Source organism: Pelodiscus sinensis, chromosome 4 (assembly GCF_049634645.1).
Source record: "Pelodiscus sinensis isolate JC-2024 chromosome 4, ASM4963464v1, whole genome shotgun sequence".
NCBI classification, from domain to species: Eukaryota; Metazoa; Chordata; order Testudines; family Trionychidae; genus Pelodiscus; species Pelodiscus sinensis.
Window position 1 is genome coordinate 128060544 of NC_134714.1, and position 13688 is coordinate 128074231.

At 57.2% G+C, this 13688-nt stretch overlaps 1 protein-coding gene and 1 long non-coding RNA gene across 7 annotated transcripts; one reads left to right on the forward strand and one right to left on the reverse strand.

Moving 5' to 3' along the window:
• Positions 1 to 1101: 1101 nt before the first annotated feature.
• On the reverse strand, positions 1102 to 12460 carry LOC112544780 (uncharacterized). 6 transcript variants are annotated; one of them, XR_012903721.1, is made up of 6 exons: positions 11907 to 12460; positions 8452 to 8695; positions 6627 to 6805; positions 5942 to 6079; positions 2830 to 2908; positions 1103 to 2234 (listed from the first exon to the last, which is right to left on the reverse strand). It is a non-coding gene; the product is annotated as an uncharacterized LOC112544780 (long non-coding RNA). The 6 variants fall into 6 exon arrangements; XR_012903719.1 differs by having other exon boundaries at positions 8452 to 8698; XR_012903718.1 differs by lacking the exon at positions 8452 to 8695 and having other exon boundaries at positions 1102 to 2234; positions 6627 to 6799; positions 11271 to 12460.
• LRRC55 (leucine rich repeat containing 55) lies at positions 6812 to 12775 on the forward strand. The gene is made up of 3 exons (XM_006116923.4): positions 6812 to 7147; positions 8669 to 10242; positions 12457 to 12775. The coding sequence occupies exons 2-3, from the start codon at positions 9573 to 9575 to the stop codon at positions 12690 to 12692; spliced, it is 906 nt and encodes a 301-aa protein (XP_006116985.1). The 5' UTR covers positions 6812 to 7147; positions 8669 to 9572; the 3' UTR covers positions 12693 to 12775.
• The last annotated feature ends 913 nt before the right edge of the window (positions 12776 to 13688 follow it).

The window sequence follows — 13688 nt, forward strand, 5'->3', positions numbered from 1 at the left end:
ACAGGTAGGAGGAAAGTGCAAAGGTTGAGATTCAAGGGGCACAATGCAGGGATTAGTGGCAAAGGGGGCACAGGGATTGGGGAGCCCATGGGTGCCAGGGGAAACGGGTGGCACTATGCCCACAGGGGCCAGGGGCACCAAAACGCAAGTTTGCCCAGGGTGCCATTTTCCCTAAGGCCAGCCCTGTGCTGGGAGCCTGGCATGGCTGCATCTGCCTTGGGACACATGGGCTGGGAACACAGGGCCCAGGAAGGTCGCCCCTGAACCAAGAGAGCTGTCAGCTCCGGGGGTGAGAGCGGGGAGCCACGCTGGTATTGAGGATCAGAGCTTTAAGGGCTGGATTGTGGGGGGGGGGGGGGGCGGGAGTCTCTTAAGGTCCCTTCCAGCCCTACCCTTCCATGGCTCTGTTAGGGGCACTGGTGGATTAGCCACAGGCCCCTGGGGCCTGTGCTCAGGGCCCCACGCAATTAAGGGACCCTGGAATAATGGGCTCCCTGCCCCCAGCAGGACAGCAGGGGTATGGGGGGAAGCTCTTGTGCCCCAACTCCGCTCTGCTCTTCAGCAGCAGCACTGGACAGCTGGGGAATCCCTAGCACCAAGAGCCCCGCTGCAGCCCCTGGAGGGGAGGAGCTCTGGCTCTCCACCGCGGCCTCAGGGCTTGTCACTCCCCGCTGCCGCTCTGACCCTTGGGGGGGGGGCAGAGCTTCTCTGGTCTTGGAGTCACAGTGGGGGGTGGCAGAAAGGAGCAAATGAGGGCAGAATGGGGCAGGCCTGTGGGCGGAACAGTGATGGACAGTGGAGGTGGGGCAGCAGGCAGAAGGCATGCGGGGGCCATATTAGTTCTGGCCCAGGGCTCCACCAAACGTTAACCCACCTCTGGTCAGGGGTAAGGTGCCCCATCCTGGACCAACCCAACCCAGGGCCGGAGAACTGGGGCCAGAACACAAGAGCGTTCATGAGCTGTCGCGGGCGGCACACCCAGAGATCAGAGTGGCAGCCCAGGTCAAGACGTCCGGAGTAGGGTTGCCAACTTTCTAATGGCACAAAACTGCACCCCCCCTGCCACCCCTTTCCCAAGACTCCCCCCCCCCATTCTCTGATGCTTCCTGTCCCCCTCCCTCAGTCTCTTATTTCCCCTGGGTTGTGATGCAGGGGGGAGGAGGAGCTTGAGGGCTCTGGGTGGAGCCAGAATTGAGGGGTTCAGGCTGTAAGAGATGGCTCTGGGCTGGGGACTCGGGCACAGGGGCTGAGGGCACCTGCTAGTGGTGCAGGCTCTGGGATGGGCCAGGGATGAAGGGGTTGGGGTGCAGGAAGGGGTTCTGGGCTGAGGCAAGGGGCTGGGGTGTGGGAGGTGATTTGGGGTCCAGGGCCCGGCACCAATCACCACAGTTCCAGACCAATGGGAGCGGCAGTGTGCCTAGGGGCCACAGGGACCCGGCCGCCACCTCCAGGAGCTGCATGGAGTCTGCTTTAGCCCCGCCCGCCGGCTGCGCTGCCAACCCGACTACTCACGTCCTGGGCGGCAGGGCCGGTTCCGTTTTTGACCAGGTGTTCCAGTCAAAAGCCAGATGCCTGGCAACCCTTAGCGGGGCCTGCTAGTGCCAGTGCAACAGTCCTAGGCAAGACAAATCCCACCAGCACAGACAGCTCCCCATGCTTCTGCCTGGTTTAAACCGAAGCAGGGGCCCGATCAAGGCTGTAGCCCATCCCTGCCCCAGAGCTGATCTAAATTATATCCGTGCCCCCAGACACACAAACAACATCCCAACACCCACCCGCAGAAAGACACCAACCCCCTCACAGACGCACAACACCCCCATCACAAAGGTGTGATGCAGTGGGGACTGGGTTCACTCTGTGTGCTTTATGTCGTGTGTCATTTCTTTGTTCTGTAGTAACCTTGTGGGTGGGCCTCAGTTTCCCTGGGCACTGCACCAATCCCTGGATGGGCATGGGAATTTCGGGGTGGGTGTCTCCCAAATGTACACAAGGGCCGATGCTTTCTGTAACCTAAGCCTGGGAGGGGGTCTAACCAGGTGACACCTTTTGCCCGGGGAGCTGGACAAAGGCTGGAGGCGAGGCCGGCTGCAGAGCTGCAGCGAGCTTCTGGGTGTGTGGGTTAGTCTGGCTGGCGTGGGGTGCAGAGATGGGGCCCTTGGCTCTGACCCCCCCTCCCAGAGACCGATGGTGCTGGCTGCTTCTGGTTCCTGTGCTGAGATGTCTGTGCTGTGTCCCTGTGAACCAATAAACCTGCTGTTACGCCTACTGGTTAGGTGTCTCAGCTGACTGAGGACGGGGGTGCAGGGCCCAGTGACTTCCCTTGCCTGCGCGACAAAAGGTAAATATGCATGCCTTTTGCACAGGGCGCCCCCATGCAGGCACAATGCTCCAAGGCAGACGTGACACTCCCATGGCTGCACAAAGACAGAATCCCCCCCAGCACAGACCCACGGCCCCCAACAAAGACCTGCCGCAGTGACCTTCTGTCACAACCATCTGGGCAAATTTAACAGGCAGAAACAAAAATGTGTGCTCTCCCCTCACTCTCCCACTGTGGGGCTGCCCCAGAAAATCGAGGCAATTCACATAGCTGGGGTTGCGTATCTTGAATCCATTTTCTCCAGCCGTGGAGACCTGGCCTGACATAGATGACCACAAGTTGTGCCTCCTTTAGCCTCCAGCTGCCAATTTGCCCTGCACTGGACCATGGTGGCCACTGTGAGTTTTGCGGCAGATGGGGAGCAACTGGGTTTTAGGAACCTCCCGCTTTGGCTACACCTTTCAACTTAACCCCTGCCTCCGCCTTTCCCCACTTCTACCCCTGCGCACCTTCGGAACCAGGAGATCCTGCAAGAGGAGGGTTGGATCCACGTGGGCCAGAGAAATCCTGCACCAGGATGTTCTGCCTCTAAGGTGTTTTTTAAAAGAGTGGAGTGATTATTTGATGAGACAGAACTGGAGTTCTGGAATCCCTTAAGCTGTGCTTTGAGACCTGGCCATGGTACTGAAATAGCCCTGTTTTCCTCCGTCACAGACAGCCTGTTGGTGAGCCACAAAGACCAAGTGTCCATGCGGGTTCTCTGTGGGCTGTCTCTGATAAGACTGTTGACCTGGGATTTGGTATCCCCATCCTTTTGGCTCACAGGCCCCAGCGGATAATGTTTGGTGACTGGTGTTCTGCTTAGAGGATGCCCTTGGTACGTATAAGACTGCTAGTTCTGTTCCCCCAGCCCTGATACCCAATTTCCATGGCAGGCCACTGCAGATGATCATGAGATTAGGGCTGGCCGGCAAACCAGGAATTCCACTTCACAAACAATTTCCAGTTTTCGGAACTTGTTTTTGTTCGGAAGCAGAATAGACCCAAGACCTTTCCACATTTTTTTGTGAAAAAAAAAACCACAAGAGGAAGCTACCCCAGAATAGCTGATAGCCTGATGTTTACAGCATTAACATAAGAACAGCTGGACTGGGTCATATCAAAGGTCCATCTAGTCCAGTATCCTGTTGTCCAATGATAACCAATGCCAGATGCCCCACAAGGAGTGAACAGAGCAGGCAATCATCAAGCGATCCCTCTCCTGTTGCCCACTTTCAGCCTCTGACAAACAGGCTCAAGACACCATTCCTACCCATCCTGGCTAAGAACCATGGATCTAACCTCCATGAATTTATCTAGTTCTTTTTTGAACCCGGTTAGGATGAGTCTACAGAGCAGGGCTTAACTCAAAATAACCGACGCAAATTGAGCTATATCAATTGCGTAGCTTATTTTGAAATTGGGAGCGTCTACACAGCACATATTTTGAAATAGAGCACTCTTCCTCCAACTTCCTTACTCCTCATACAGTGAAGATTACAGGAATCGGCACAAGAAGTCCTCCAGCTTGACAGTATTTCAACATCATTTCGAAATAACTCCCTGCTCTGCAAACACAGATTAAGTTAGTTAAAAAAAAATACTGGTTATTTTGAAATAATGTTGCTGTGTAGATGTACCCTTAACGTCCTGGTCTTCACAGCATCCTCTGGCAAAGTTCACCTAGAGAGGTCAGGGATTTGAACCTTGTTAGAATATTGATATTCAGGCCTGCCTATTCTTTTAGAATGTAGGTGTATTCTGACCCTTTTGCTAATTACAGGGGGTATGTCTACACTACCCCGCTAGTTCGAACTAGCAGGGGTAATGTAGTCATCTGCAGTTGCAAATGAAGCCCGGGATTTGAATTTCCCGGGCTTCATTTGCATGAAGCCAGCCGGCGCCATTTTTAAATGCTGGCTAGTTCGAACCCCGTGCCGCGCGGCTACACGCGGCACGGAGTAGCTAGTTCCACGAGGAGTACAGCTAGTTCGGTTTAGAAGCCTAATCCAAACTAGCTACTCCGTGCCGCGTGTTGCTGTGCGGCACGGGGTCCGACCTAGCCGGCATTTAAATGAAGCCCGGGAAATTCAAATTCATTTGCATATTACTCGCGCAAGAAGCTGTGAGTGTAGACATAGCCTAGGGCTGTGTCTACACTGGCAAGATTTTGTGCAAAAGTGGCCACTTTTGCGCAAAATCTTGCCGCCTGTCTATACTGACCGCGAGTATTAGTGCAAGAACACTGACGTTGTAATGTACAAAGTCAGTGCTTCTTGCACAAATACTCTGACGCTCCCGCTCAGGGATAAGTCCTCTTGCGCAAGTGTTCTTGTGCAAGAGGCCAGTGTAGACAGGTAACATCAATTTCTTGCACAAGAAAGCTCGATGGCTAAAATGGCCATTGGAGCTTTCTTGCACAACAGAGCGTCTACACTGGCACGGATGCTTTTGTGCAAAAGCAAATCTTTTGCACAAAGGCACATGCCAGTGTAGACACTCTCTTGCGCAAATACTTTTAACGGAAAAACTTTTCCGTTAAAAGTATTTGCGCAAAATCATGCCAGTGTAGACGCAGCCTAGGTGTGTGGGTTACACTTGCTGGAAGCTAACCCCAAATAAGCAGTGAATCGTTTGTGTCTCCGGACTTAGGGTGTTGCTGTTCTCTCTTTGCACGAGGAGGGCCAGGGGAGTGAGAGGGGGAAGGGATAAGCCCTCTAAGGCTGTGTCTAGACTACATGCCTCTGTCGTCAGAGGCATGTAGATTAGACACATAGGCAAAGGTAAATGAAGCCGCGATTTAAATGATCGCGGCTTCATTTACATTTACATGGCTGCCGCGCTGAGCCGACAAACAGCTGATCAGCTGTTTGTCCGCTCAGCGCGCTAGTCTGGACACTCCCCTGCCGACATCAAAGCCCTTTGTCGGCAGCCCCGTTATTCCTCGTGGGATGAGGTTTACCGGGGCTGCCGACAAAGGGCTTTGATGTCGGCAGGGGAGCGTCCAGACTAGCGCGCTGAGCGGACAAACAGCTGATCAGCTGTTTGTCGGCTCAGCGCGGCAGCCATGTAAATGTAAATGAAGCCGCGATCATTTAAATCGCGGCTTCATTTACCTTTGCCAAAACAACAAATCTACATGGCTCCGTCGACAGAGCCATGTAGTTTAGACGTACCCTGTCATCAGGGTCTGAGAAACAGCTCCAAGCATGAGATTTGTTAGCTGTTTTGCCATGGGGTGACCTCTAGTCCTATCGCCACCAAACGGAGACGGCTACTACTCTGGCTAGACCCTGTGGCTACTCAACATAGCTCTGGACCGTCACACGGCAGACAGCCATCCCAAAAGCGGCTTGTCTGCGGAGACTCACAAGCCAAGTTGGTTGCAATTTTCTTTCATGCCAAATTGGATTTCCCATTAAATAAATGCTGTGGAAAGCGTCGGCTTGCCTCAGATATTCCTCATTGTTTGGAGGGGGGTTCAGGGCAGCCTCCTCAACCTCACGGGGGTGTAGTCGCCCCTGGAGCAGGGCAGAAGGCCCCGGCGAGGAGGCCGAGCTCACACAAATAAATACAACTCACGCCAGGAAGCAAAGGAGCGGAGGCCAGTGTGTTTGAAGCAGCCAGTGCTGAGTTTCTTCCCCGACTAATGAGAGCCAGCTGGGATGTCTGTGTTGATGCCGCCTACCCTCTGGAGCGGCCCTTGAAGCCTGGTGGGATCTGAACAGAAAAGAAGCCCTAATTAAGGCCTAGCGCAGGGAGAGTTCCCCACACAAAGCCGCCCGGCTTCCAGGGGGCTTGTGCCATCTGCCTGGCAGCCGGATGCCCGCCACTGAGCAGTGGGAGAACAGAGGAGGAGACGCCCCAGGAGGGCACCCAACTCACACAGGGAAGGCAGAACAACAGCCCAGGCGTGCCTGGGAAATAACCAACCCACACAGCAGCAATAGGGTATTGGAGGAGGGGAAGGTTGCTTGGGGAAAGTCAACATGGGTGATTGGGGCTGGGGCAGGGGGCCTGGAAGAATTGGGTTGGCTGAGGAGGACAACAGCCCTGTTGTGTCCCCATTCTGTGTGGGTTCCCATCCCACACAATCAAACAACTGCCCCCCCCCCCCTTCCTGGCCCTTTATGCCTCCTCTCCTTCACTTCTTCCCCATCTCCCCCGCCCTCTGGCTCCACATCCCTGTTTGCATCGCCTCTCTCTAGCCCAGGGCTCCCTCCTCTCTCTGCCCTCCCCACCCCCGCCCGTCTGCCTGCGCCCCCACCCTGTGTGTGTGTGTCTGTCTCTCCCTGTGCCCCGAGGTCCTCGTGGGCGGCACTGATCCCTGCCGTGATCTTCTTCCTTTTTCCCTCTCTCGGCTCAGTGGGGTCTGCAGCCAGCTCCCCCGTTGCTCAGAGATGCGGAGGCAGTTGCTAAGAGACAGCGCCACGTCAGTACCTGGTCCTCGAGGAAAAAAAAAAAAAAAGATTGAGAGAGAAAGAAGGAGGAGGAGGTGGGGAAAGACCTGGCTGAATTAACAGACTCAGCAGCAGCTCCGGCTGCAATTCAAGGAGAGTCGCTACCGTTCCCTCCCCTCGTTGCTCGCCCACGCCTCCCAAGAGAGGGACAGACAGAGGTGCGGACAGACAGGGAACAGGAGGGGGGCGGTAGTCAGAGGCTGCCCAAGGCCCCAGAAGCCACTGAGGAGAGGAGAAGGATGCCTGCCGGGCTGAAGAACATGGGGACGCCTAGGAAGAGGGGAGACACTTTGCATCACAGCTTCTTTGCAGATCTCCTTGGGCCAGAGTGAGTAGCTGGCTGGTGCTAACAGGGCGGGATACGGGGAGGGAGGGAGAGGGGGCTGGGAGGGAAGGAGCAGGCTGGGTGTGTCCTGAAGGGCAGCAGGCGGGGGAGGAAAGGGGGTTGTCCTCGGGATCTGTTGTGCTTTGCAGGCAGGGCGTGGACGGTGGAGGAGGGAGAGCTGTGGCTGCGTGGCAGGAGGTGGGCTGCAGCCCTAGGGGAGAAGAGGAACCTGTCTGCCTCAGAGGCAGGCGGGCACGGGAGGAGGCTGGTCCAGCGAGCAGCTTTTCTGGCCCAACAGGGCAGGGCCAGGCAGAGGTGCTGTGTTACGGGGGTGCAAGGGGAGGCTGGGGGTGCAGGCAGGGGTGTCCCTGGGAAGAGAGAGATGGAGGGAAGGGAAGATGGGCCCAGAGGGCAAGAGAGACAGAAAGGGAAGGAGGCCGACACCGGGAGAAGGAGACTGGAATAGCAGAGGGTTCTTGAGGTCACTGGCAGGCCTCCGCAGCGGTGGAGAGGGGCCCAGAAGAGAAAGAACAAGGGGAGCCAGGGGGCAGGGGAGCCGGGGCTTTGGTGGGGGCAGGCCCCAAGCTGGGACAGCCGGCAGCCTGCAGGGCAGGATCCAGAAGCACTGGCAGAGCAAGGACTGATGCAGAGCAGGGAGGGGCCTGCTGGGACGGGATCCTGGGATTGTCAGAGCTGCCGGGCAGGACTGAAGGGCCGGTAAGGTAGGCGAATGCTTCCTCTCGGTGCTAGGCTCTGCCTTCAGGCAGGTCCTGCAGCTGGAGGGTCCCTTCCCCCAAGGTCAGTGCAGCGGGGGCCACAGTTCTTTCACGGCCTAGGCCTTTCCCACAAGATCTGTGCACGGGCGTGAGGGGCCTCAGCAAAGCTGCGTGAAGCCAGCCTTGGGGAGCCCCCGGAGCTGCACGTCGGGACTGAGGGGCATCGACAGAGCAGGGCTGCGGAAGGGAGCTCGGTGCCGAGATAACCGAGGGCTGCAGGACAGGGACGGAGGGGCGATGGCTCAGCTCTGGGCGTGGGGGACCCTGAGGCTGGGAGCAGGTCAGGCCTGAAGGGCATCGACCGAGCTGGCCATGGACTCGAGCTGCAGGAAGCAGGGGGTGTTTCAGGACGGAGCAGGGTGAATAGGGCGGAAGGACAGACAGGGCTGCAGACACAGGAGAACGTGAGGTGATTCCCAGCCGTCCCCTGCTCTCCTCCCCTGGCTGGAAGTTGAAAGGAGACTGATGCAGCCTGGGAATGAGGGGTAGTTCTTTTAACAGGGGGAGCAATTAACCATTGGAACAATTTACTACGGATCGTGGGGGATTCTCCACCACCGGCAATTTTTCCTCCGGAGATGAGCTGTCTCTCGGAAAGCTCCGGGCTTTGGGGGCCATTCTCTGGCTTGCTCCAGGCTGGAGGATCCTCCCGGATCCCGTCTGGCCTTGGACCTTAGGAGCATATCCACACACCCAGCGGGTCCATGACCTCCTTGCTGCGTCTGATTCCTTTCTCTTTCCTTGGCAGGACACGCAGCTGGAGCCCTGTGGCTGCCTGCTGGGAGGGAGACACGGCGTGAAAGACAAACCAGCAGTCGATACCCCTCCCTTTCCTCCTGGATCCCCCAAGACGGGCCAGTGCTACTGGCCTGGCCCCTCCCATGCTGCAGAAATCGCGGCCTCAGAAAGGGCTCTCGTCTCCAGCCTTAATTTCTCCTGATCGTCTCAAGAACATTTGCCCCAAGCACAGACCCTCCGAGGAGTCTATATCGTCATCCTCCCAGGGTTTGACCATCCATGTGGCGCACCTGTTCGCTGGATTTCAAATGCCCTTTCTCTGCTCTGGCATTAATGAGCACTGCACGCCTCCAGGCAAAGGCCTGTGGCTCCTGTTGTGTTGAAGCTGGATTTGCTTTGCAATTAAAATACACCTTTGGTTTCCGTGGGGCTAAATCCCTTGGCCTAGCTCCAGTGACACCCGGTCTGCAGCGGACATACACGTGAAAGGGAATGAGGAAGTTTCTTTCCTGGGCTCAAAGCTCTGTCCCCGGAGCGTTAACGAACCGGAAGAAAAATTCCCGGCTTCTAGTTGCTTTCTGCCCATCTTTGAACACCTGAAGGGCCGATAGAGGGTGTCGACGGATGGATGTGGCTACGTTTCTTTCGGCTCGCCGCTTCGCAGGCTTGGCAGGGTGACAGCAAGCAGGCATCCAAATGGGCTACTAAAGCTGTGTCTGAAGCGGCAGGGCCCTGTGGTTCCTGGCCTAGGAAACGCACCTCCGTGGCGTAAAAGTGGCCCTGGAACATGAGGGACAATGGTTCCAAGGCCCAGCTTTGGCCTGCCACCGGCATGTAGCCGCTTTTGCCCGTGAGTGACTCCCGCATACTCCTTGCCCTGCCTCGGTGCGTCATGTTGCTCCTGGCCAACTAAAATGGGCCCAGGTTGCACCTGGCTGTGGGGCGAGGGGCCCCAGTCCCGCTGTGCCTCTGCCATGCTCCTGGCCCCCTTCCTGGTTGCCGTGGCCACGGCCTTCTCTGGAGCCTGTGCCAGCTGCCCCGTCCTCTGCATCTGCCGCAGCCAGGTGGTGGATTGCAGCGGGCAGCGGCTCTTCTCGGTGCCTCCCGACCTGCCCCTAGACACCCGCAACCTGAGCCTGGCACATAACCGCATCGCCACCATCCCCCCGGGCTACCTCACCTGCTACGCTGAGTTGAGGGTGCTGGACCTCCGGAATAACTCCCTGGTGGAGCTGCCGGCTGGGCTCTTCCTGACCGCCAAGCGGCTGGTCCACCTGGACCTAAGCTACAACAACTTCAGCCACGTAGCCGCCAACATGTTCCAGGAGGCCCACGGCCTGGCGAGGATCGACCTGAGCCACAACCCGTGGCTGCGAAAGGTGCACCCCCAGGCTTTCCGGGGGCTGGCCCAGCTACGGGACCTAGACCTCAGCTACGGGGGACTGTCTTTCCTCAGCCTGGAAGCCCTGGAAGGTCTCCCGGGGCTGGTGACCCTGCAGATTGGGGGCAACCCCTGGGTGTGTGGCTGCACCATGGAGCCGCTCCTGAAATGGCTGAGGAACCGCATCCAGCACTGCTCCTCAGGTAGGTGGCACAGGATGGGAAGGGAAAGGCCTCTGTCGCCTCCCGACGCCAGCCAGAGGGTCCCAGGTAGCAAGGGCTGATCGAGAGAGCCCTTTCCAAGTGGACCTCACTGGAGGAGCCCTCCTCAAACAGCACAGGGGGGCTGCAGGTCGGGATGGAGGGACACTTGCAGAGCTGGGTGCAGAGAGAACCCAGGGCTGAGATGGAAGGAGGCTGTGGATTAGGACTGAGGGATGTCCACCGAATGGTGTGGGGGGGGAGCCCAGGGCTAGAATAGTAGGCCAGGAAATGGACAGGGACCGAAGTGCATTGGGAGAGCGGCGGTGGGAGCCAGGGCATGGAATAGCAGGGCAGGCTGCAGGACTAGAGGGGGGGCCTGGGAACAGCTGGATGTGTCAGGGCGTCCTAGGCCGGAATTGCTGAGGGGTTGCCGAGGGACGTGGGTGGCAGGTAGAAGAGGCCCCAAACTGGCCCACACACTGCTCCCTGCTTCAGCGTAGCTCCTGGATTGACCCCGGACTTCAGCTGCACTGACACTGGGTCAGGGCTTCCTGCCTGTGCTCCAGGGCCAGGGAGGCTCAGACTGCCTGCCACACACCCTCCCCATGCTCCAGGGCCGGTGAGGCTCCCGTGGGGGGGGGCTGGAGACCTGCCCTTGAAGCAGGGGGTGGCTTGCAGTAGGACGGGGGAAGCTGGAGATATGTCCCTGCAGTGTGGGGGAGGGCATGGCTCCCACACAAGGCAGGGCCTTGGGTGGAAGAGACTGGCCAGGTTGTTGCCTCCCACGGCCGTAGGTTTATCCATCACCCATGGGAGAGGAGGATTAGGACCGGGTACTGGAGTGGTTGCTGCAAGGCGGGACAGACGCACACTGAACTGGGTGGGAATGGAAGCCATTTGAACCCACTGGCCTTGGAAGGTTTGGCTTTGCCTATCTCAGTCCCTGCAATGGCAGATCCATTTAGTCGGCAGTGGGACCCGTAAATCCTCATTTCCTCCCCCTCCCTCTGCCCGCTGTCGAGTCGTACGTTATTAGTTAGCGCCTGCCCTTGCTGATCACACAGGCTGCCAACTGCAGGGGCTGTGGTGGGCAGGGAAATTCTCCCCGGAGTTCCTGCAGCTGCCGTAGATCCTCTCCCCAGCTAGACACCCTCTCTCAGGTCTGAGGCTCCCTCCTACGGCTGATCCTCAATCCATTCTCGAGAGCCCTTTGCCTGAATAACAGCAGCGATTGCCGGGGAGGGCTCTCTCCCATCCTACGCTTGCTAGGGTTTCCCCACATGTGGGCTTCAGGATAACAACACAGCCGAGTCTGATGCCACATCATTATCTGGTGACTTTGTCGCCTGGAATCATGATGCTATTTGGAGGCTGCTAATGATAATGCCTTTTGCCAACGGGGCACACAGGGGTGATATTGTGTTGTAGAGATGTTCTAGCTAATTTAGCTATCTGCCCATCTGTTTTGTACTTGCTCCCTTGGTATTATGGCCGCCAGGACAAAAATTCTTCCAAAATTTGGAGAACCTCCCGTTTTCAGTGACTCTGGTTTTCAGAGTCAGACACTGCAGTTCTCACAAACTTCAACCAGAGGCAGAGATGGAAAACAGGCCTTTGTGTATCTCTAGGCCCAAAAGCTGGAAGCCCCAAAATTAAATAGACACCTTGGAGAGTGGCATGGGGAGGGTGTCGTGTCCTGAGGGGGTCACTCTGGAGTTGCATCATGCTGGTGTTGAGTTGGGTCGACTTCCATGACCTCATGTCAGGTGGGGCTTGGCAAACATCTCAGCTTTCAGTGCTGCCCTGTGGGGATGTAGGTGATGTGTTGTGACATCATAATGAGGGGTTCTTATTGGCATTGTGATGCAGTGGAGCTGTGTTGTGGCGTCATGCTATGAACATCACCACAGCTACCTCTGACTACCCGCAGAAGAGAAAGCTGAAACAGGATTGTCATGACAAGGATCCTACTTTTGGCCTTTCACTCAAGGATCTAACAGCCCTCTAGAGAAAGAGGAGAATATTATCAGCCTCCTTTTACAAGCGGTGAAACTGAAGCGAGACAGGCTAAGGGACTTAGCCAAGTTCACCCCTGGAGTTTATCTCAGAACTGGGAACAGATGGATGTTGGACCTGCTAGAGCCAATGTTACCTGCGTGGAGTAGAGGGATAATTCCCCTCTCCTTTCTCTCATCTGTCCGTTTCTCATTGCAGATTCCCAGCTGGCCGAGTGCCGGGCCCCACCCGAAGTGGAGGGCGCCCCTTTGTTCTCGCTGACAGAGGAGAGTTTCAAGGCCTGCCACTTGACCTTGACTTTGGACGATTACCTCTTCATTGCCTTTGTGGGATTCGTGGTCTCCATTGCCTCCGTGGCCACCAACTTCCTGCTGGGAATCACCGCCAACTGCTGTCACCGCTGGAGCAAGGCCAGCGAGGACGAGGAGATATAGACGCCCGGCCCTGGCCACAGTGCCCCTCCCCCCAGTGATGGGGGAGACGGCCTCAAGAGCCGGGGTTGCCTGGCTGGGGGTGGCTATCTGTGCTCCACCACAATTCGTGCCCTTTCCTCCTAGCAACAGCCCCGGGGTGGTCACAAGCTGCTCCGTTCTCTATCCCCGGCAGCAGCCAGCTGAGGATGCCAACCCATCTCTGCTTCCAGTCCCTTCTGAGCTCCCCAGCCACTGTGCCCAGCAGGGCGAGGCCTGTGAGGCAAGATCTAGCCGTGCCTTGTACTAGCCCCTGGCAGCACTGGAGACAGCCAATGAGCCAAGACCTGCCACGTTCACGACACGGATGGGCTGCCACCACCCATGTCGGTCGCCCGTTCTCACCATGTGCTGCACACTCACACGCGACACCCACCCTTCACACATGCTCCCGCCTCCGTGCTAGCTCTTGCACCACATCTGCCAACGAGCCTAAAATGAGAAGCCAGGGGAGAGGGGAATATATATGTCAGGCGTCAAGCGGATTGACAGCAGCCGTGTCTGGTTCTCTTTGTGGCCCTGGGCACTGTGGTAGCCATGGTTGTGATGCGATGAAGAATCCTGAGACATGGTATCTCTGAGGGCCAGAGGCAGGTTTGACTCCGAGGAACGGCCCCACCATAAACATACCATAGTGTGCGTGGAGGAGTAACCAGAGCCCAGGTCTTGCTGTCTTCTGACTGGTCCTTGGCTGGATGGCCGGTGGTGCTGAGGGAGATCCGTCCATGCGTGGTTCTCTAGAGGCAGAGTCGAGACGCTAACAGGGTCAAGGCAACTCTAGTGTTTGAACTTGGCCGGTAGCTTCAGACCCAGGCGCAGAGCAGGGGTGAGGCGCGCTGACCAGCCTGAGGGAGAAGCGGGAGATGGAGTCAGAAGGAGGCTGTGGGTTAGGCCTGAAAGTGTCGGCCGAGCCAGCGGAGAACCCAGGGCTCGGATAGCGAGGAAGGAGCAGAATTAGGA